Raw genomic sequence first — 21,877 nt, 5'->3', positions numbered from 1 at the left:
TTTATCAAAATCTTAGAGTGGCCCCCCCACCAAAAATTATTGACCACCCATGCTCTAATCCCACTGTAAAATACTTAGTGGATAGCTAGTGTACACCCTTGCATTGTGCTCAGACGGTTCCCAATCTCAGACCTACCAGGAAAGAAAAATTCAAAGCAAAACCAAAATCTTTATCTATAAAGTCCCCAGTGGACTAGGTGTGGGATAATCACAACACCAGAATTAAGAATCACCTGGAGACTTTTAAATTAGCAATCAAATACAAGATCCTTCTCTTTCCCATGCCTTTCCAAAAACATTAGTAACAATAAAACATCTGTACATGTGCTGGGCAGAGGAAGACACTATGTTTAGACTGCCAATTGATTGCTTCTGAGATGCCCTGGTAGTGAGCATGGGAATGGATACTTTGTGCTCATGATAAATGCAAGTAGCCTACATTTCAGGCACACATATTGAGACCAGGTTGATACTTTGTCATCTTACAGGTCCAAAAGGATTTGTAGGTCTGCCAGGCATTCCTGGACGAAAAGGATTACCAGGACCTTCAGGAAACAGAGGTGGTATGGGAGTGCCAGGTGATTTTCTATAAAACCTTGCTACAAATGTATATACTACATAAACACAACTGTGCACTTACTTGGACAACTAATCTTTACCCCCTCAAGTATCTATTGGCTTTATTGGGACTATTTAAATCAGCAAGGACTGAGCCCTGTATCTGTAAATGTGGAACCTGATTATCCTAAATTTAGTGCTATATATGTATTCAGCATGCAATCTTGTAATACATTTACTGAAAATCGTTTTAACTTAATGTCGCTGTTTTAGCTGAATCAGTAACTAAAACCCGCTCGTATGCATCTGTGGTTAACTTTCTTATGGGGGTTGAAGATACTCTTAGTATTTTGGGATAATATGTCAATGTATCAAAGTGAGATTGATCCATTTTAAAACAAGATTCAAATTTGGGTAAATAATATAACTTTGCAGATTTCTTCTTGTGCTTTCACTTACTGTTTTCATCAGTTATGAAAGATGCACCAAGCCTCTAATAGATATTGTTATAGCAACAGAAACAAATTAACTCAGATAAAGCTCCTAGGCTGTCTCTACACTGGCACCTTTTTCCGGAAATGCTTAAAACGGAACAGTTTTCCGTTATAAGTATTTCCGGAAAAAGAGCGTCTACATTGGCAGGATGCTTTTCCGGAAAAGCGTCCGTGGCCAATGTAGACGCGCTTTTCCGGAAAAAAGCCCTGATCGTCATTTTCGCGATCGGGGCTTTTTTGTGGAAAAGACTACTGTGCTGTCTACACTGGCCCTTTTCCGGAACAGTTTTCTGGAAAAAGGACTTTTGCCCAAGCGGGAGCAGCATAGTTTTTCCGGAAAAGCAGCTGATTTCTTACAGTAAATCGTCACTGCTTTTCCGGAAATTCAAGGGGCAAGTGTAGACAACTCGCAGCTTATTCCGGAAAAGCGGCTGCTTTTCCGGAATAAGTGGCCCAGTGTAGACACAGCCCTAGTGTTTCTTTTTTCCCCCTCCTATTTGACTCAACTTTTCTGAGGTGAGAAGAAAAGTGTGATGTCTCTGCATGGGGTGGAGACTTCCAGCAGTGCCATACAGGACCTGTACAGTGTTTCTGAAGAATACAGTTAGAATTGGGCTGATATGTAGTACAGCCCAGACTCCTCATAGCCCCCCCCTTCCGATAGTCCGGCTCTGCCCCAGGCGTCCCCGATTCAGCCGCTGCTGGTCAGTTTCAGCAGCAGCTGAATCGGGACGCCTGTGGCAAAGCAGTTGGGGTGCTGCCGGGTTGGTCTGGTAGTGCCGCCCCTTGGCACTGCGAGATCAACCCGGCAGCACCTCAGTTGCTCTTGGGGACACCTAGGGCAGAGCAGCTGAGGTGCTGCCGGGTTGGTCCCACAGTGCTGAGGGGCGGTGCTACCAGACCAACCCGGCAGCACCCCAGCTGCTCTGTCCCAGGCGTCCCCAAGTCAGCCGCTGCTGAAACTGACCAGCAGCTGACTCCGGGAAGCCCGAGGCAGAGCTGCTCTGCCCCGGGCTTCCCGGAGTCAGCCGCTGGTCAGTTTCAGCAGCGGCTGACTTGGGGACGCTGGGGGCAGAGCAGCTAGGGTGCTGCCGGGTTGGTCCGGTAGTGTCGCTCCTCAGTGCTACTGGACCAACCCGGCAGCACCGCAGCTGCTCTGCCCCAGGCGTCCCCAAGTCAGCTGCCACTGAAACTGACCCGCGGCTGACTCCGGGAAGCCCGGGGCAGATCAGCTCTGCCTCAGGCTTCCCGGAGTCAGCCGCTGGTCAGTTTCAGCAGTGGCTGAATTGGGGACAGCTGGGTTGCTGCCGGGTTCGTCCCGCAGCCCCGAGGGGCAGCACTACGGGACCTACTGGCAGCACTCCAGCTGCTCTGCCCCCGGCTTCCCTGATTCAGCCGCTGGTCAGTTTCAGCAGTGGCTGAATCAGGGAAGAGGCGGCAGAGCAGCTCCAATGGTCCGACTGCCCGGAGCACTTCCGGTTCCTGATGGTGCTGGACCATCAGGAGTGCCGGACCATCAGATGCCGGACCAATGGAGTTTTACTGTAGTAGTTCTGGTAGTCATACCTGGACGTATATTCACATGCCAGCTATGTGTTCATCATGGGTCTCTCTGAGGGAGCTCCTACTTGGAGTAAAAGCAGAAATGATTCCATCAAGTGGATTTAGGGACCTATGAAGTTAGGAAGAGAAAAGCCTGAAAATCCACTGTGTATAATGATGAGGAACAACAAAGATTTAGCTGCAATGTATTACTATGTGGGCTGCTATGGAAGAGGAAGTGGCTGGATAAAGAACTCATGCTCAAGATCTCAGGAGGATCTTGGGAATAACACATGCATACACCCTCATACGTACATACATAATTTACAATTAATTAATGTCATGAAAAATCCAGTGATCAGGTTGAGGAATAAGCTCTCAGGGTATGTCTACACTACCCTCCTAGTTCGAACTAGCAGGGTAATGTAGGCATACCGCACTTGCAAATGAAGCCCGGGATTTGAATTTCCCGGGCTTCATTTGCATAAGCGGGGAGCCACCATTTTTAAAACCCCGCTAGTTCGAACCCCGTGCAGCGCGGCTACACGGGACTCGAACTAGGTAGTTCGAACTAGGATTCCTATTCCGAACTACCGGTACACCTCGTGGAATAGGAATAGGAATAGGAATCCTAGTTCGAACTACCTAGTTTGAGACCCGTGTAGCCGCGCTGCACGGGGTTCGAACCAGCGGGGTTTTAAAAATGGCGGCTCCCCGCTTATGCAAATGAAGCCCGGGAAATTCAAATCCCGGGCTTCATTTGCAAGTGCGGTATGCCTACATTACCCCGCTAGTTCGAACTAGCGGGGTAGTGTAGACATACCCTCAGAAGTCAGGATGGTCCAAAAGATGAGGCTAAAAACTTAAATTTAATTGTTAAAATATAGTTGTTTAATATTAATATGCATTTTTGTCAAGTCACACAATATGTGATATAATATCAATTTATATAAGATAATAGAAGACAATTTGTTTTACGCTTTGGGCTAAATGTATTACTATTTTTAAGTCGGCCTCATTTTAGCTTCAAATGTTGTGCCTGCAATTAACTGGAGGTATAAATTATACAATTTAAGAATGAGACTTGCTGATTGACCGTGTATATTATCCAAGCATATGTTGGGATAGTAACAGTGCAGGACAGAGATTATCCAATAAGTCCTAGGACTTCATTGAAGACAATTTTTTATTTCAGAAGGTTGAGAAAACTACTGAGGGGGAAGCTGTTGTAGATTTGATTTTAACAAATAGGGAAGAACTGGTTGAAAATTTGAAAGTAGAAGGCAGCTTGGGTGAAAGTGATCATGAAATCATAGAGTTCATGATTCTAAGGAAAGGTAGAAGGGAGAACAGCAAAATAGAAACAGTGGATTTCAGGAAGGCAGATTTTAGTAAACTCAGAGAGCTGGTAGGTAAGGTCCCATGGAAAGCAAGACTAAGAGAAAAAACAACTGAAGACAGTTGGGAGTTTTTCAAAGGAATATTATTAAGGGCCCAAAAGCAAACTATACCACTGCGTAGGAAAGATAAAAAGTATGGTAAGAGACCACCTTGGCTAAACCTACTGATCTTACATGATCTAAAAATAAAAAAGGAGTCATTTAAAAAGTGAAAACTAAATCAAATTACAAAGGATGAATATAAGCAAACAAAGAATGCAGGAGCAAGATTAGAAAGAGAAAAACTCAAAACAAACTTAGTCCAGCTAGAGACATAAAGGGTAACAAGAAGACATTCTACAAATATATTAGAAGCAAGAGAAAGACCAAGGATAGTTCTCAGTGAAGAGGGAGAAACAATAATAGGAAACTTGGAAATGGCAGAGGTGCTTAACAACTTGATATAGGAAGCCATGATATAGGAAAACTCTTCTGGGATTATTCCAAAGTTTTTATATCTGATGCTGGAAAATTCATCCAAGGCCATGTCTTCATGCCGGAGAAGATCGACGCTGCCATGATTGATCTTCCAGAGTTTGATTTAGTGGATCTAGTAAAGACCCACTAAATCGAACTCAGAGGGCACCCCAGTTGGTGACTGGTACTCTTGTTCCTGTGAGGAGTAAGGGAGGCTGATAGGAGCATTTGCTCCCATTGGCCTCCTGCTTTGGGGATGGTGGAGAAACTCAAATCAAAGTACATCGACTTCCAGCTATGTAATTAATATCACTGGAATTGCATATTTTAATTTGAGCTTCCCCTTCAGTGTAGACCCTGCCCAAGAGTTATTTCAAGGATATTTTCCCCAAACTTCTAAATTCATTCAAAAATCTCTGAAGTTGCTAAAGTTAAAGACTGAACCTCTTAAGACTGCATTTATTATCTTTAATCACAAGCAATGTATCTTATGTAACTCATAACCTATACTACCTGAACTGTGTTGTACTTTACTACTTGTAATGGCAACCTTTTCTTTTAATATATGTAAGAAAATAAATTGCACTATCAGGGTATGTCTACACTACAAAGTTAATTCGAACTAACGGATGTTAGTTTGAATTAACTTTGATAGGCGCTACACTAGCGCTCCGCTAGTTCGAACTTAATTCGAACTAGCGGAGCGCTTAGTTTGAACTAGGTAAACCTCATTGTACAAGGACTAAGCCTAGTTCGAACTTACTAGTTCGAATTAAGGGGTGTGTAGCCCCTTAATTCGAACTAGTGGGAGGCTAGCCCTCCCCAGCTTTCCCTGGTGGCCACTCTGGCCAACACCAGGGAAACTCTATTGCCCCGCTCCCAGCCCCGGACCTCTTAAAGGGGCACGGGCTGGCTATGGTGCCCGTGCCAGGTGCAAGCCTGCCAGCACCCAGCTAGCAGACCCTGCACCTGGCACGGCTCGAGCCAGCCACCCGATGCCCCCCAGCCCTCCCCCTCTTCCCGGGACCAGGCTGGTGGCTCCCGGGAGTTTGCCCAGGACTGCAAGAGGCGGGCACCCGCCTGGTATAGTGCAGACATCGTGGACCTCGTCCACGACCTCTGCACTAGGCACAGGAAAGTGGCCGCCTAGGGCAGGAGAGCTGCCAGCCTGGCCACCCAGGAGCAGGTTTGCATGAAAATCAAGGTGGTCCACTGAGACTCCCCCGACCCTGAGCCCTGAGCTTACAATGGCTGTACTGGGTCAGACCAAAGGTCCATCTAGCCCAGTAGCCTGTCTGCCGACAGCGGCCAACCCTAGGGACCCTGAAGGGGATGGATCGAAGACAGTGACCAAGCCATTTGTCTCGTGCCATCCCTCTCCAGCCTTCCACAAACTTTGGGCAGGAACACCACTCCTACCCCCTGGCCAATACCACTCCATGGACCCAACCTCCATCACTTTATCTCACTTCTCTTTAAACTCTGTTCTAGTTGTAGCCTTCACAGCCTCCTGCAGCAAGGAGTTCCACAGGTTGACTCTTTGCTTTGTGAAGAACAACTTTCTGTTACTAGTTTGAAGCCTGCTACCCATTCCTTTCCTTTGGTGTCCTCTAGTCCTTCTATTATGGGAACTAATGAAGAACTTTTCTTGATGCACCCTCTCCACCCCACTCATGCTTTTATAGACCTCTATCCTATCCCCCCTCCGTCTCCTCTTTTCTAAGCTGAAAAGTCCCAGTCTCTTTAGCCTCTCTTCATATGGGACCTGTTCCCAACCCCTCATCATTGTAGTTGCCCTCCCCTCTCCCACCCTCTCTCTTCCCCTCTCCCACCTCCTTTTCCCAGTCTCCCCGAGTTTTGTTCAATAAAGAGAGATTCTATTTTTGACCACACGTTTTCTTTATTTTGTACATCAGGAATGGGGGCTAGGGAAGGGTAAGTGGAAGGAGGTGAGGGAGGAATGGGGTACGAGCCCCCAGTGGGGAGGACTGGGCTGGCTCTGCGGGCTTCTGGGGGTGGAAGCTCTCCTGCAGCCCCCCGATTGCCCCCTCTCCCCAGATGGCAGCCTGCGGCAAATGCAGCCGGTCTGATGGCCGAGTGCTGTGATGTGCCCAGTGTGGGCACTCAGGGCACTCCAAGCCAGGACTGCTTTGCAAGCGGGGCACCCCTGAGAACTGTCTGTCTGGGGTGGGGGTCGGGTCCCTTTAAGCACAGCCCTCGGCTAGCCTGAGGCAGCAGCTCCATGCTCTAAGTCCTCATCTGATGCCCTGCCGGCACTGCTTCCGGCCATCCTTAACCCTGGTTCAGGGTCCACTTAATGTGGACATGCTAGTTCGAATTAGCAAAACGCTAACTAGAACTAGTTTTTTAGTCTGGATCTGTTAGTTCGAATTAGCTTAGTTCGAATTAACTAATTCGAACTAAGTTAGTTCGAATTAGCGCTGTAGTGTAGACATACCCCCAGTTATTTTGTTTTTCATTACTGAAGAGTTGGTAACTAAAAAGATAGTCCATAAAGCATAGAAAGTATCTAGTATGATATGTAAGTGTTATGCTTTTGAGAGTGAGACCTATATTTGCATCACTTCAGGTTCTAAAGGGGAGAGAGGATCTCAAGGTTTGCCCGGCCCATCCGGTGCACAAGGCCCTCCTGGCCTTATTGGTTCTCCAGGTGATAAAGGAGAACCAGCTAATTCAGCATCTGGGCCTTCAGGAAACCCAGGACCAAAGGTACAGCATGAAGACAATAGATAATCTGTGGTAATGACTCAATAGACAGCACACTTGAATGCAGTATAACCAAGGGCAGAAAACTATTAAGGAGCAGTCTAATCCAGTCAATGCTGTAGGGAAATAATCTGCTGTTGATGAAAAATATTGAAATCCTATTACAGCTACATTTTAGGATAAATCTACAAGTTTTTTATTTCCCCTGTGTCTAGGAGTTTCATATTTGTAAAGGTGGAACTTCTTGAAATAATTTTCATATTTTTATTATGAAACTAGCTCTTTTGAGAATAAGAACTAGCACTTAAAATAGAATATTATTGAGCTGTACAGGAAAAATCCATTTATCACATGTAAAGAAAATAAGAGTTTTGAAGTTGTTCTACCAGTTTTTGACAGAGTAGTAATGTCATGATGCAACGTGTATTGTTACTTTTTAAACAGTTGAACTTTCTCTTGAAAAGTTAGGCCACATAACTGTAATTCAGTGTCACACGCTCCAGGAGCATCTAAACACTCACTTTTTCAAGTGCAGATTAACTGTAATCTATTTTACATGAGATATTTTGAAATATGTGGATCAGATTGTATGTTATATTACCCCCTAGGCAATCCATCTAATCTATGTGTCTAGATTCTCATACCATGCCCAGACCTGTGCTATCTAAGCACCATTACTTATCATCTTGGATCTATGTAAAATAACATATTGGTTATATTGGGTCAGACCAATTACCCATCTACATCAGAGCCTTGTTTTTGACAGTGACCTAAATCAGAGGATTCAAAGGAAGGTGGACATTTAAAAAAAAATCTGGACATTTATGTACATCTGTATATTAATGAAAGACTTAAACAAACAGGGTGGCCATTTTATATCCAGGAGCTGTGTAAATGTATGTGATGTTAATACTGAGTGTTGGGGGAAAATAGAAGCCAGAGATTCAGGGAACTACTTTGTAAGATATTTAAAATATACATTGGACAGTATTTTAGAAATTAAGATCTCTCTTTGAAACTGTCAGTGGCGCATTATCAAATTTTAGGAGCAGACATTTCACATACTTGGTATCTTCTTTTTGTAGGTCATTTCTCAACAAATAGCCATGATTATATTCACATTAGCTGTAATAGATGTGATTTTTTAAAAATGCTACTGATTCAGTATGCATTTTAACTTAACGAAACTCTTATCCAAAAATGTTCTTGACCGCTGCTTCATAGGGTGATCCAGGCCCCCCAGGAGAAATGGGAAGAAAAGGAGAGAGAGGGTCACCAGGTCAGCCAGGACGTGTTGGGGAACCTGGACTACCTGGAAATAGAGGGGATTGTGGAGAACCAGGAATTCCAGGTGAGTTTTGGTTTAGGGAAATGGTGAGATTTTACAAGCTTTTTGCAAAAGGGGATTTCCAAATCTCCCAACAGAAATAATTAGACCAGTTCCTCAGCTGATTGGAGTTGGCAAATTGAAATTATGGGAGCCATGCTAATTTACATAAGCTGAGACTCTGGTCCAAGTAAAATAATAGTAGCTCTAGCAAACCTCTGGACCCAGTATTGACCTGAATTCAGGGTGATGCAGTTTTTTCTTATTTTTCTCCATCACTCCTCCCCTATTCACAGGACCATCTGAATGTGCTGGAGATCCTGGTGCTAAAGGACGCAAAGGGGTGCCAGGATGGAAAGGCACAAGAGGCCTTCCAGGTTGGATTTTTGTCCTCACTCTCTCATTTCTTTCCCAGATCTCTGCATTCTTGTTTGTTTCCTCTGTTAGCACTTGACAGTTGAGATTTTCAATTGCTTTGCAGTTTTTGCACATGACTATATATATATTTGAGCTTAGTTTCTAAGGTTCTTTAACATTTCCATTATACAGCTACAGGTACAGTTTAATCCCAGCGAGAGATTTTAAAAGATCAGGACATTAAAGATAGCACTAAAGATCATTGTGATACCCACAGTGAATGAATAAACCAATGTCGGGGCATTTCACATTTGGTGGGGGGAGGGCAACCAGTGCATTCCCTGATGGGAGTGAAGGGGAAGAGAGTGAGAGCATGGTGGGGCAGATGAGGACAGCGGCTTCCTCAGTGTTACTGGGCATGCTCAGTACAAGCCAACCAATGGGGCAGGATGGGAATTCCATTCACCCTCCCCACCCACACATATCACCTCTTTCTAGGGGGCTACTGAGGAACTGGAAAACTACTGTTTTGGCAGACAACTTAGCAATTAGCTGATAGGAGCCCTGTTTCTAATTCCTGTATAAAAGAAAGAAAATTTAGACCCACTCAGCTCTAATGTTAACATTCTGACATCTTGTGGCAAGTCACTTAAGGGAAACTGGTTAATCTTAAAATTTTAACATTTAATCTTACTTTCTTACTAACTGAAGGAGAGAGCGAGCATGAGAGAGACTGACTGACTGACTCTGTCAAGACTCTTGGGATCTATCTCGGCTCTATCTCACTCAGGAGTGGAGTGGGGTCTAGTGGGTTACAGGAGAGGGAAAATACATATGCACTCTGTATAAAATCAGAATGGCCATACTGGGTCAGACCAATGGTGCATCTAGCCCAGTATCCTGGCTTCCGACAGTGATCAATGTAAGGTGCTTCAGAAGGCATCAACAGAAGAAGCATTCATCAGATGATCCATCCCCCGTCACCCATTCTCAGCTTCTGACAAACAGAAGCTAGGGACACCATCCCTGACCATCCTGGCTAGAAGTCATTGATGGACCTATCCTCCTTGAATTTATTTTGTTCTTATTGGAACTCTGTTCCACAGGTTGAGTGTGAAGAAATAATTTGTTTTAAATCTGCTGCCTATAAATTTAATTATTGTGTTATATTTCTGAAGAAGTGAATAACGTTTCCTTATTTTATTTTTCCACACTATTCATGATTTACTAGACCTCTAACATATCCCCCAACCCTTTAGTCATTTCTTTTCCAAGCTGAAAAGTCTCAGTCTTGTTAATCTTTCCTCATATGGAAGCTGTCCCTTACCCCTAATCATTTCTGTTGCCCTTTCTGTACCTTTTCCAAATCCAATATGCTTTTTTTTAGATGGAGTGACCAAATCTGCATCCAGTATTCAATATGTGGGCATACCATCGCTTTATATAGAGGCAATCTGATATTTTCTGTCTTTTTATTTATTCCTTTCCTACTGATATTCTGTTAGGTATTTTTAGTTTGTAGACTGCCCCTGAACATTGAGCAGATTTTTTCAGGGAACTATCCACAATGATCTCTAAGGTCTCTTTTTTGAGTGGTAACAGCTATTTTAGATCCCATCATTTCTGTGTGGATAGTTGGGATTATATTTTTCCACGTGCATTATTTTGCATTTCTCAACACTGAATTCCATCTGCTTTTATGTTGCCCAGTCACTCAGTTTTGTGAGATCCCTTTGTAACTTTTTGCAGACAGCTTTGGACTTTACTATTTTGAGTAAGTTTGTAGTAGCTGCAAATTTTGCCATCTCATTATTTACCTCTTTTTCAATAACATTTAAAAGTTTAACAGTACTGGTTCAAATCCCAGCAGCACAGTATTCATTGCTACCCACCCCTTCATCTTTTAAGGACATGGCAATGTTTTCATGATGATCTAATGATCCCTTAATTACTTGAATGACCAATCTTTTGTTAGTCTTTATCACCTGCCTCCCTCTTTTTATAACAAACTCCCTGCCCCAAAGGCAAAGCTGCAAGAAGCTCCAACTCTGTGGCAGTTAAGAGCTGCCTTTGGAGCCAGAGCATGCACCTTTAAGCAGACCTCCAGTATGAAATCCAGGGGTTCAAATTTGAGGGGCGGGATAATGCCCCTCTTCCCCCAGCTCACCATAAATGACACCTATGACCAAAGACCTAGCCGAAATAGATAAAAAGCAATCAGAGAAGAGAGAGACAGAGTGGGACAGTCCATTGTTAGAGGAACAAAGATAAGAATACTTTAAAATATACATATAGAGAGATATCTGAGAGGGATAGCTGTGTTAGTCTGTATCTGCAAAAAACAATGAGGAATAAATCTGTTAGTCTCTAAGGTGCCACAGGATTCCTCACTGTTTTTACATAAAGGGAGATGTATGTATCTATTATACATTTTACTGAAGTGAAAATATAGGGGGAAATAGTCATTATGAATAAAATTAATACAGGTTGAACCTTCCATATCTGTGACTCTCTGGTCCGGCACATCTGTGGCCCACAGATGTTGCTGGACAAAAGAGCTCCAGGGGCAAGGATAGCCAGCTGAGAGAGCCCCTGGCACCAACAGGGCTGGGCACCAGCCATGGAGCTCCCACACACACACTGGGGAAACCCAGCATCAACTGGGCCAGGCAGTAGGGGAGTCTCGGCTCGAGCAGGGCTGTTTTGGCAGTAGGGCCAGGGTGACTGGCAGCTCCGGCCAGCAAACCAGCCCCAGCTGACGCAGGGCTGGTGGAGGCTGGTGGCCCCGGCCAGCAAACTCCAGGGAATCCCCAGTGGCAGTGGGGCCACCAGGCGGTAGCAGCTGGAACCCTGCAGTTTCTTGGGGCAGCAGGCCAACAACAGGATGGGGAGCCCATAGTAGGCCAGCGTTAGGGAGAGAAGCTCGGGAGGACACTGACCTCCTGGTCCAGGAAACTCCCTGGTTCAGGACAGTTCAGGTCCTGAGGGTGCTGGACTAGGGAGGTCCAGCCTGCATTGAGTATTGTCATGGCCAGATTCTAGTCTCACTTACACCATGGTAAATCTATGTAGTGCTCTTGACTTCCTTGGAGTTGCTGTAGATTTATACCAGTATAAGAAATGTCAGGCTCTCATCCTCACTCAGTAAGCCTTAAATCTGCCATAGGATCTAGGCATGGAGATTCTGAGGCCCAAATGGGGTCTCCTTATCCTGCAATTTCTTTGAAAGAAAAAAGTAGCCTGTAAGCATAAGATGGGTCTATTCAAGTCCATGGGAGCTTTTCCAGTGAGTTCAGTGAGAGTAGGAGGCTACACTTTACAAATATTTGTACACTAGTACAATTGTGATTTTTAATGCACCGCTGTTAATAACACTCCAGTAAATGAGCATCAGTTCCTTGTCATTTTGCATTTTAATAGATATGTAAAAATGAAAATGACAGTTTATAATTCCCAGGTGCAATGGGATCCCCTGGAGCCAATGGATCTGCTGGAGAAAGGGGGAATCAAGGACGGGATGGTATTCCTGGCTCCCTAGGGGAAAAGGGAGAACGAGGTACTGCAGTATAATATTTTCCTGTTATTTTAAACTCTTGTCCTTTCCTGTTAACAATCCTTGTCAATCTTGTGGTATAAAAAAGCATGCCTGAAGTACAAATTGTATTGGTAACTAAAATGTTTCTTTTATTCTTCACAAACTTTCTGGATTAATTTTGCATAGGGCATCAAAATAGAGTGTATATACATGGCTTTTATGACATTTTTGATTTACCATGATCATAACATAGTGCCCACTTTTACCAAGTTAAGGGTATTGCCTTATACTATAATGGCTACTGCTTCAGAACTAGTTGGATACCAAGTGCTAGAAAATATTGATCTCTCATGGTTTGACACATTATCCGGTTTGGCACCAGTCAAGTTCGGAGGGTATTGGACTAGAGAGGTTCGACCTTTACTGTCACGTTATTTTTATTTTTCATATGCTTTTCTTTTCTCATTTTTAGTTGCTTGTTTAAAACAAATGCAGTGTTTTCCCCCTTTTTTTCTCTTTTTTCTTCAGTTTGGTTTTGTGTGAGTATGGATGTGTGAAAATAGACAAGCTGTAGCATTGGTAGGATGTTCCTGAAATACAACTGCAAAATATGCCTCCTGGACAAACAGGGATGGTAACTCGTTTGTATTTCCAAGTAGCAGCATAGCACAAATCCAAACTATTAACGATTTTTCATACAATTAATGTGCTGTTTGATCCAGTATATGTTGAACAAATTACACACGAAAGCTCATGATACCATATATATTTTTGTTAGTCTCTAAGGTGCCACAGGACTACTCATTGTTTTTAAATGTGTGAAATGTTAGACAAATATAACATGTGTCTTTGACCAGTGCTTAAGGACTTTTGAGTTGCATGTAAAATATTTTGCAGGTGCACCAGGATGGCAGATTCCAGGTCCACAAGGTATTTCTGGTCCTAAAGGTGAGTTTTCTTTACAGATACCATGAGTTTAAACAGCTTGGGGGGGGGCCTTTTATTAAGCAAAATTATGCACTTGGATGCTTAAATTGTCATGTAGGCTCTTTAAAAAGAGGGAGAGTGGTTTTGTGATTAAAACTATTGATCTAACCCTATTTGTTAGATTTCAAGATGTCTGTCTTGTACAGTTAAGTCTATATAACACAGAGAAATTAAGGCTATATTTTCTGCTTTTATAAAGTTGTGGTCAAGCACAGGTGTCTCTAATTTGTTTTTAGTGCAATTTGATTATCAGGATATTTTCTAACATACTGTGCACTATGAATAAAATAAGTCAGTTGGGATCCTGATATTGGTCAGTGTGGCTTGGTTTAATAGGATTTGCCAGTTCTATCTGCAAAACTATAGCATTTTTTATCATGGCAATGCTAAAATCCCTTATTCTTTCTTCCATTCCTCACATCTCTCCACTCCTTTATCAAAATTATTCATTTGCACAGCTAAGGTTTCCAGTTTAGTCTCAGAGGATCATCAGTGTGTTCCCCATCCCATAATGAGTGTTTCCTGTCCTGAGTTGCATTGCTTTACAACAACAATTTGGATCTTATAACAGACAGACACTTGACATTTACTCAATTTCCAACCCTGGAACCAGTCTCATTTTCAAAGTATAATGTGTTCATTCTTGGTTGTTGGGATTTTAAAAGTAATGGTTGCTCCCCTGAAAATTATCTCAGAACTTATGCAACTTGTTATGTTTCACAGGAATCAAAGGTGATATGGGGATTCCTGGTTGTCCAGGACCAGAAGGTATTAAAGGTCTAATGGGGGATCCAGGACCAATTGGACCTCCTGGATTGAATGGAAAGCCAGGATTCCCAGGTACGCCGGGCATAATGATTCCTGGCCAGAAAGGAAATAGAGGTCTTGCCGGAGTGGCTGGAAAGCGAGGTGTGTTACTCTTATTTCTTACTGATGTGAAAAAAAGTTTTAGTAACTGGTGGAGATGGTTTGGCAAATCTAGAATCACAGGTGAAAGGGGCCTGTGTGAACCTGCACTTTATGATTAAACAGAAAATTGTTTGTCTGTTGGTTTATGTTTTCTATGGCAAAAACTACATATATTTACACAGTGAAACATAAAATCAAAATAACATAATGGATCTTGATGCATGAACCACGTCATCTGCTAACATCCCAGTCCTTTCTCACGGTCCTACATAAACACGTTTCCCTTGGGATCCTGCATCACGGCTGGGCCACTGGGTTTGCACAAGTATTACCTACCACCTACTTATAGGCAACGAGGTAGCCCTAGTGTCCCTGAAGACCTAATCTGATCTGAAGACCTTTGAAAACTGGTGATAGATGCAGGATGGAAATAACCCAGGTTAAATGCACAGGGATGGCTGTTGGAAAAATTACATGTTTATACTTCTTGCTTTTGAATCATTGAGGGACAATGAACATGGAGCCCCGTGATGTCACTTCTGAAGAGTCACTTTTCATAGCAAAGATGTGCAGTAAACAATGCAGCCATGAAATATGCCTACTGATTGCTTTTACTGATTGAGCTTTTATTTTTCAATGTTAGGTAATCCTGGTAGTCCAGGATCTTATGGAACCCCTGTCTACAGCATAAAAGGGAACAAAGGTGTTAGAGGTGTAGATGGCATACCAGGACCACCGGGATTGGTTGGCAATATTGGTGCCCAAGGTTCAACGGTAAGTGAAATTAATACTCCTCCTTTCTCACACACTTTTTAATTTCACAGTTTTAGGGAAAATTGCATTCAGAGAAAAAAGTTGTGATGTAAAAAAAGAAATTAAGAGTTTTAGTGGCTCAGATATTTCTCCATTGGATGTTCTCTCTTGATTTTTAGTTGAGTTGTAGAAATTAATTGACATGTTTTGTGTCATTCTGGTTGCCTGAAAACTAGCATAGTCAGGTAATGTTAAATTCTAGGTGAAAACCTAGTTAGCATATCTTGCAGCATGTGAATACTGCTCTGATTCTTTGTTCTTGTTTGACTTGCAGGGAGTTGATGGCACCCCAGGAAACATTGGTCCTAGAGGTGAAACTGGCTTTCCAGGATTTCAGGGAGTAACAGGTATTCACCTATTTAATGAACATACTTTTTGTGGACAAAGTGCAATCATTTGCAAATTGTGTTACAGCACAGTACCAGGTGTATAACTGGAGACATGAAACCTTCTTAGTAAATATAGCTGCAGAAGGCTTAAGGGGTGACACAGTAACAGAGAAAAATCATCAGAAATTAAGTTTTGATGACAAGGCATCCTCTCTGGGTTGAGGGAATTCTGGTTTAGCCCAATATGAAAATAACTAGATAAAAAACATCTGCATTCCCTCCAGGCAACTTAGTACAAAACGAGGTGGCTCCTCTGGTTTACCAGATCTTCTGACCCTGGTTTCTAGCTAGCAACAAGAGTATCCTATTCATATCCCACTATGACCCATCACTCATGCACAAAGCCAGTCTAAGGATTTGGGGAAAGGTTTGCCAAATGATTCTTTGGGATACACTCTACCCATAGCTGATTGATTTTGCACATTTTATGAGGTTTAGAGGTGGGGATAGATTTTTAGGTTTGCCACAACCCGAATTCTTTGGGACTGTTTTTTATGTGTGTACAGCACTTCATACAATGGGATCTTGATCCTCATTGGGGCTTCTGGATGCTACAGGATAACACATTTTATTGCCAACACAATCATGGACAAATTACCAGGAAATTACCAGGATTCCATCCCATATTTGGCAGCTGCAGAATAATCATTCACTGAATTTCCAACATTTACAACTTTGGCAATCCCACTATAGTCAGTCACTGTCCCTGAAGGCAGAATTTGAAGGTGGTGGTGTTGCACAGCTGTCACTGATCCCATCATTTGACCAGCAGGCCAGATTATGGTACTACATAAAATGGAAAGAACCCGGCTTGAGTGAGAGAGTCTGGGCTGAGTTTGTGAGACTGGCAGTTAAAAATAAAAATCTGTATTCTTGTAAATATACACAATTGAGCACCAGTAATCATAAACTCCTATGTTGCCATTTTTACCAAGTAATTAGTCACTGTAGTATGTTGTTAAGGCTCCGTGAGATCATGTACTTGGCAGATTCTTTAATGAATGTCTGGAACCACGGACCGTTCTTTTGGCTTCTACAATCAGGTATATGTCTAATCTTCCTTTTTAGGAGAAAAGGGTAATCGAGGACCCCCTGGACCAATGGGTGCAGCAGGACCAATCGGACCAAAGGGCCCCCCTGGTAATCATTATTCCAGTTCTTCTCTTTCTAGCCCACTGGGAGGTTAATATAAAGCATCCAGCTCTTTGTTGTATTTCCACTTTTAGGTCATCCTGGATCACCTGGGAAAGTAACATGTGTCCCAGGAAACCAAGGACCTGCAGGACCACCAGGAAGACCAGGACCACCAGGACATCTAGGACCTCAAGGGCCACCAGGGTTACATGGTATGGTTTACCATCAAATATGTTTGCCCAGACTACTTCATGAGACATGCTGATGGTTGGCTGGGACTCTGAATTTCCACATGGACACATTTCTCTCTTCAAATAGCTTTCCTTTTCTACTGTATTTTAGTGTCATATTGACAGCTTGAAGTAGATCAGGTGTGTGGGAGAAGTGGGTGTTCCTAGTAGAAGCACATAAGGCCAGTTAGAACTATTGAGAATCTTGAACCAGCACCTTTTTGTATATTACAAGAAAATGTATTGTATATTAGAATCTATCTACATTATCTGTGGCTCTAAGTGCAGCAACTCATACTATTGCTATTGTATGTTTGCATAATTTTAATATACCTTGTTCAGCATTTGCTCTATTAATATTAGCTTTAGTTTTGTAAAAGTCCCTTGTGAAAATTAAAACGTTCTATAATATAGCCACTGTTTTTATATCATCCTAATTTATTTGATGTGAAATCTGGGGACAGCAACATCATAGAATTCTGATTCTAAAAAAATTATGCCACATTATCTGCTATTATGAAGCTACACTCTGGTGTTGTTTGTCTGGCTGATTGTTTTTGTTTGTTTATTGTAATTGTTAATGGTGAATATATAGAACAATTACTGTTATATTAATCGGGGGTGAAAGTAACTTAAAGTTCTTACAGATACAGTACTATTGCAACCTGCCCCTTGCGGGGGAACCTTAGGGCAGAGTTGGGGTTGCGATACAACAGTACCTGTAAAAAATTTAAGTTTGGGGTGGAGTGTGGGGAGTTCAGGGCTGGGGTTAGGGTGTGGGGGTGCAGGAATTAGTGCAGGGGGCTGGATATGTGGGGGCGCAGGAGTCAGGGTTGGGGGAAAGAGGAGGGGTTCAGGGCAAAGGTTTAGGATGTGGGGAGCGTGTAGGGGTAGTGCCCAGGAATGCATCAGGCGCTGCACTTTCCCCTCACTCCCTAGTCACAGGAATCAGGGAAAAAGCAATAGGGACTCAGTATGTGCGGCTGCAGTCCCTCACCCTGTCAAAATGGTGGCAGTGGAGGCGAGGGTGCTCATGGCTGGGGCAGACCCTGGGGGTGACTCCAACCAGCCCCTCTCTCTTTCCTGGCCCTCCCGCTGTAGCTGAATGCCCCAGACAGCTGGCTGGCTTCTTGCCAGAGTGCTACAGTGGGCTGCACTGGCTTATTTTCATCTCTGATATTAACACACATTCTTATTTAAACAACACAGGGCCTCTAGGTATAAAAGGTCTACCAGGCTATTGTGGAAATCCAGGAATACCTGGACCAATTGGTCCAAAAGGAGACAAAGGATTTCAAGGACAAAGAGGTACAGTAAAGGCGACAGAGCTCTTTGTGTTCCATCATACTGAAGCTGAAGATAAAGTTGGGCTCTAATTTTGGGGGATCCTTCCATTCAGATAGAAGACACATTATGATATTGTCAGCCAGGCCCAGATTTAGTAAAGCACTTGCAAACATGCTCAACCTTAAACACATGAGTAGTCTCACTAAAATCATCTTTTTTCAGATCTTATTTGAAAACATATCTTCCCTCCCTTGGTTATGCTGTTTAACATCTTTTAAATGTTGTTTGTTTGTTTGCTAGCTTGCTTGCTTGTTTGTCTGTCTGTCACCAACCTTCAAGGCTCCTTACTTTGTAAATAAACAGTCAGTTATAAAACAACAAATTGGAATTGCTTGTTTCAAGTCATTCACAATAAAATGGTTTATATTTACCACTATCCTGTCAAGTAAGTCATGTTTCTTAATGTATCTTATATTATTTAGCACTGTGCATTAGGGGATACATCTTGAAGGAAGAATTCTGTACTCCCCGCACCTCCCCTCCCCCCACACACACCCCTTACCTGGGGGCCAGAAATTCTGTCGACTTCCCTGCAAATTGCTCAGGGTAGGTCAGGACTTATAAAAGTTGGAAGATTCATGGAGATGTGTGTAAGGTTCTAGCTTGACACAGGAGAGACTTTGTGTTCTAGTGGGTCAGACATTCTTGTGGGAGTGACTAGCTCCAAATTCTATGCCTAACTCTACCACTAACCTGCCATGTTATCTTCCACAGGTCATTTTACCTCAGTTTTCCTTCTTAGCTTTTGTTTGTCTTGTCTATTTAGCATGTAAGCTCTTTGGGACAGGGATTGTCTGTTGGGGATTCTAGACACTGGAGTGCAGATACTAGCAATATTTCAGTTGTTGAACTATATACAATTTTGATTCCAGAGGGGTGCATTAATTTCAGAAAGCAATCAGAGACTCATGTTTAAAGAGTAATGGAATAAAAATATGTATGTTTTGGGTTTTTTTACAGGCTCTCCTGGACTTATTGGCTTTCCAGGAGTACGGGGCCTACCTGGTTCCCCAGGTATTTCCATTCCTGGTCCAACAAGAAGAGGCTTCCTCTTTGCAAGGCACAGCCAGTCAACAAAGATTCCTTCATGTCCATTTGGGACAGCCGAGATCTACAGTGGTTATTCTCTTCTCTCTGTACAAGGAAATGAGCAAGCACATGGCCAAGATCTTGGTACCATTTTAGAAAGAATTTTCAAACCCTTTTCTAGAAACCCATAGCCACATTACTCAGTATGGCAATAACCCTCCACTGCTGGTGGTGGGAAAGGCAAATGTTCAGTAAATATCTCATTGTCTACCTGACATGACAATATTGGTCAGAGAAACTAATTTCCACTGTATATTAGGGGCTAGATAATGCCTATACAACCAGCTCAATCTAGTGGAAGCAATTAGCTGTACCATCCCCAGAGAAACCCTGGGAAGGAATTATGGCTTGGAAAGGCCCAGTTCCTTCCCACCATCACCATGCTCAGGACTGGCCTTACCATAAGGCAAACTGGCACCATGTTCCTTCCCACCATCACCATGCTCAGGACTGGCCTTACCATGAGGCAAACTGGCCTCAGGTGCCAGACTGTGGGGGGGTGCCACTAGTTGACTCTTTTTGAACAAGGCATTTTAAGTTGTTAGTTCTCCTTTTTTGGGGTAGGTAGCAGAGAAGTACCATAGGAGGAGTAGAACAGGAAGAAAACAGAATTGAGACCTTTCAAAGTTTTGACCCAAGAGATGGGACATGGGGGCATCATTTGAGCTCCCTGCCTCAGGTGGCAAAATGTTGTGGGCCAGACCTGATCATGCTCCTTCTATGCACCCCTTGATCTCTCAGGCTCAGGGACGAGGTGACAACATTATTGCAGAATTAATCAAAAGAAATAATTCCTTGCTTTCAGGAGATTTTGTTCTTATCCCCCATGGTACATTTAGTGTTGCCTCTTTGTATTTAATGTAGTCAGTAGAAACTCTTACTTACAGTACTACTGTGCAGAGAAGTGGCTCTTTTCTTTGCATGCACTATCTATATTTATTCTTAGAGCTATAGATTGGATTGCATTACATGGCTGTTCCATTTTGATGCTAAATATTTGTCATGGCTTTCACAAGATTGCCATCCTGTGTCTTTCAGGGACAATTGGTAGCTGCCTACAGCGATTTACCACGATGCCATTTTTATTCTGTAATACCAATGATGTTTGCAGTTTTGCTTCTCGCAATGGCTATTCATACTGGCTATCAACTGCAGCACTAATGCCAGAAGACATGGCCCCAATCTCTGGCAGTGCCTTACAGCCCTATATTAGCAGGTATGAGTTTTATAACTTCAGCCCCTCTTCTGAACTACACTGATAATAGCATTTATTTTGAACAGCAAAATGTCAAGTACAGATGAGTTAAGCTTTCAAGAGTGCATAAATATTAAAATATACTGTGTCAGTAATTAACTTATTAACCAGACTTGAAATATCTCTTTGTGGACAGAGACATTTGTATGGCCACTCTAGTACAGATATTTCAAACTGATCTTACTGAAGTCCAGCCTCCATTCACAGTCCTGTAATATGATCTTGGTTTTTTTCAGTTAGTCTGTCTGTCTCAGCCAATTCATGCTCTGAATTCAGCCACCTGGATATTTGATTATATTTAAATATGTGCTTGATATGTGGTACCAAAGTCCCAAGCAGTGAATAATTTAGATCTAACCTAAATGAGCAAATATCAAGAAGACCTTCATATTGAAACTGAAATGTTCTATTAAAAAGATGGGTGGGATACTAACTTTTGTTGAACCAATTGCTGTTGGTGACAGAGACCAGCTTTCGAGTTATATGGAGCTCTTCTTCAGGTCTGGGAAGGGTACAAGTTAAACCTTTCTAGTCCAGAACTCTCTGAAAACATCCATGGTCCAGAATGATTTTAGTTAGCTGGATGTCACTTTTCATGTGTATGGCCAAGTTTCCCGTGGCCCCTTAAAGTTTTTTTACAGCCACCAGTCCTAGTTCTCAATGTTCTGTGCTGTTATTTTGTTCTAATTTAATCCTAACTATCTTCTAAGGGCCCAGTAAGCAGTTGAAGTATTGGTAATGCTGCTAGATAATACTGACATCCCATGGTCCGGACAATTCTCTCATTTGGAATCAGTCAGGTCCCCAGGGTGCCAGACTAGAGAGGTTCAACCAGCACTGAGGATACCACAACTAAATACATGGTGAACTATATGGTTTAATTTCTAACTGTTTGTAATAAGTCATGGCTTATTACAACAATCTGTAACCCACTAACCCCACTGTTTTGTCCTATGATGACTGCAGAGGGCATTAATTGAAAAATTGAATCGTCCCTTAGAGTGTCTGTTAACTAATTATACTAGACAATCTTGTATTTAGCTGTGACACGAATACCTTTCCCTCACCTGAAGGAGAGCTCTGTGTAGCTTGAAAGCTTGTCTCTCTCACCAACAGAAGTTCGTCCAATACATCGTATTATCATACCCACCTTGTCTCTCTAACATCCTGGAACAAACATGGAGTACTGCAAACATTCGGGTATCCAAGTTAAACTTGGGTATCCTAGTTAAAGCTGGGGTATATTTAATTTACGTAATTGGCACAAGGAATACAATCCAAAGTCTCACTGACCTTGATATTTAAAAATAATAGTTACATAATGATCA

The 21,877-nt window shown here is 42.7% G+C and overlaps 1 protein-coding gene across 1 annotated transcript in view; it reads left to right on the top strand.

Annotated features, from left to right (window-relative positions):
• COL4A3 (collagen type IV alpha 3 chain) overlaps positions 1-21,877 on the top strand; it is a 131,934-nt gene that overhangs the window by 102,540 nt on the left and 7,517 nt on the right. The window contains exons 36-49 of the mRNA XM_075937590.2: positions 489-578; positions 7,041-7,180; positions 8,402-8,528; positions 8,801-8,881; positions 12,319-12,417; positions 13,294-13,344; positions 14,107-14,292; positions 14,936-15,066; positions 15,380-15,452; positions 16,563-16,634; positions 16,721-16,840; positions 18,068-18,166; positions 19,166-19,378; positions 20,333-20,510. Of these exons, the coding sequence (XP_075793705.2) occupies positions 489-578; positions 7,041-7,180; positions 8,402-8,528; positions 8,801-8,881; positions 12,319-12,417; positions 13,294-13,344; positions 14,107-14,292; positions 14,936-15,066; positions 15,380-15,452; positions 16,563-16,634; positions 16,721-16,840; positions 18,068-18,166; positions 19,166-19,378; positions 20,333-20,510 (1,660 nt within the window). The remainder of the gene's footprint in view (positions 1-488; positions 579-7,040; positions 7,181-8,401; positions 8,529-8,800; positions 8,882-12,318; positions 12,418-13,293; positions 13,345-14,106; positions 14,293-14,935; positions 15,067-15,379; positions 15,453-16,562; positions 16,635-16,720; positions 16,841-18,067; positions 18,167-19,165; positions 19,379-20,332; positions 20,511-21,877) is intronic.

The sequence above is a fragment of the Pelodiscus sinensis genome, chromosome 10 (genome assembly GCF_052426305.1).
Source record: "Pelodiscus sinensis isolate ZL-2025 chromosome 10, ASM5242630v1, whole genome shotgun sequence".
Taxonomy (NCBI): Eukaryota; Metazoa; Chordata; order Testudines; family Trionychidae; genus Pelodiscus; species Pelodiscus sinensis.
Note: the sequence above shows the minus strand (reverse complement) of the source record. Positions and strands in the feature narration are given on the sequence as shown.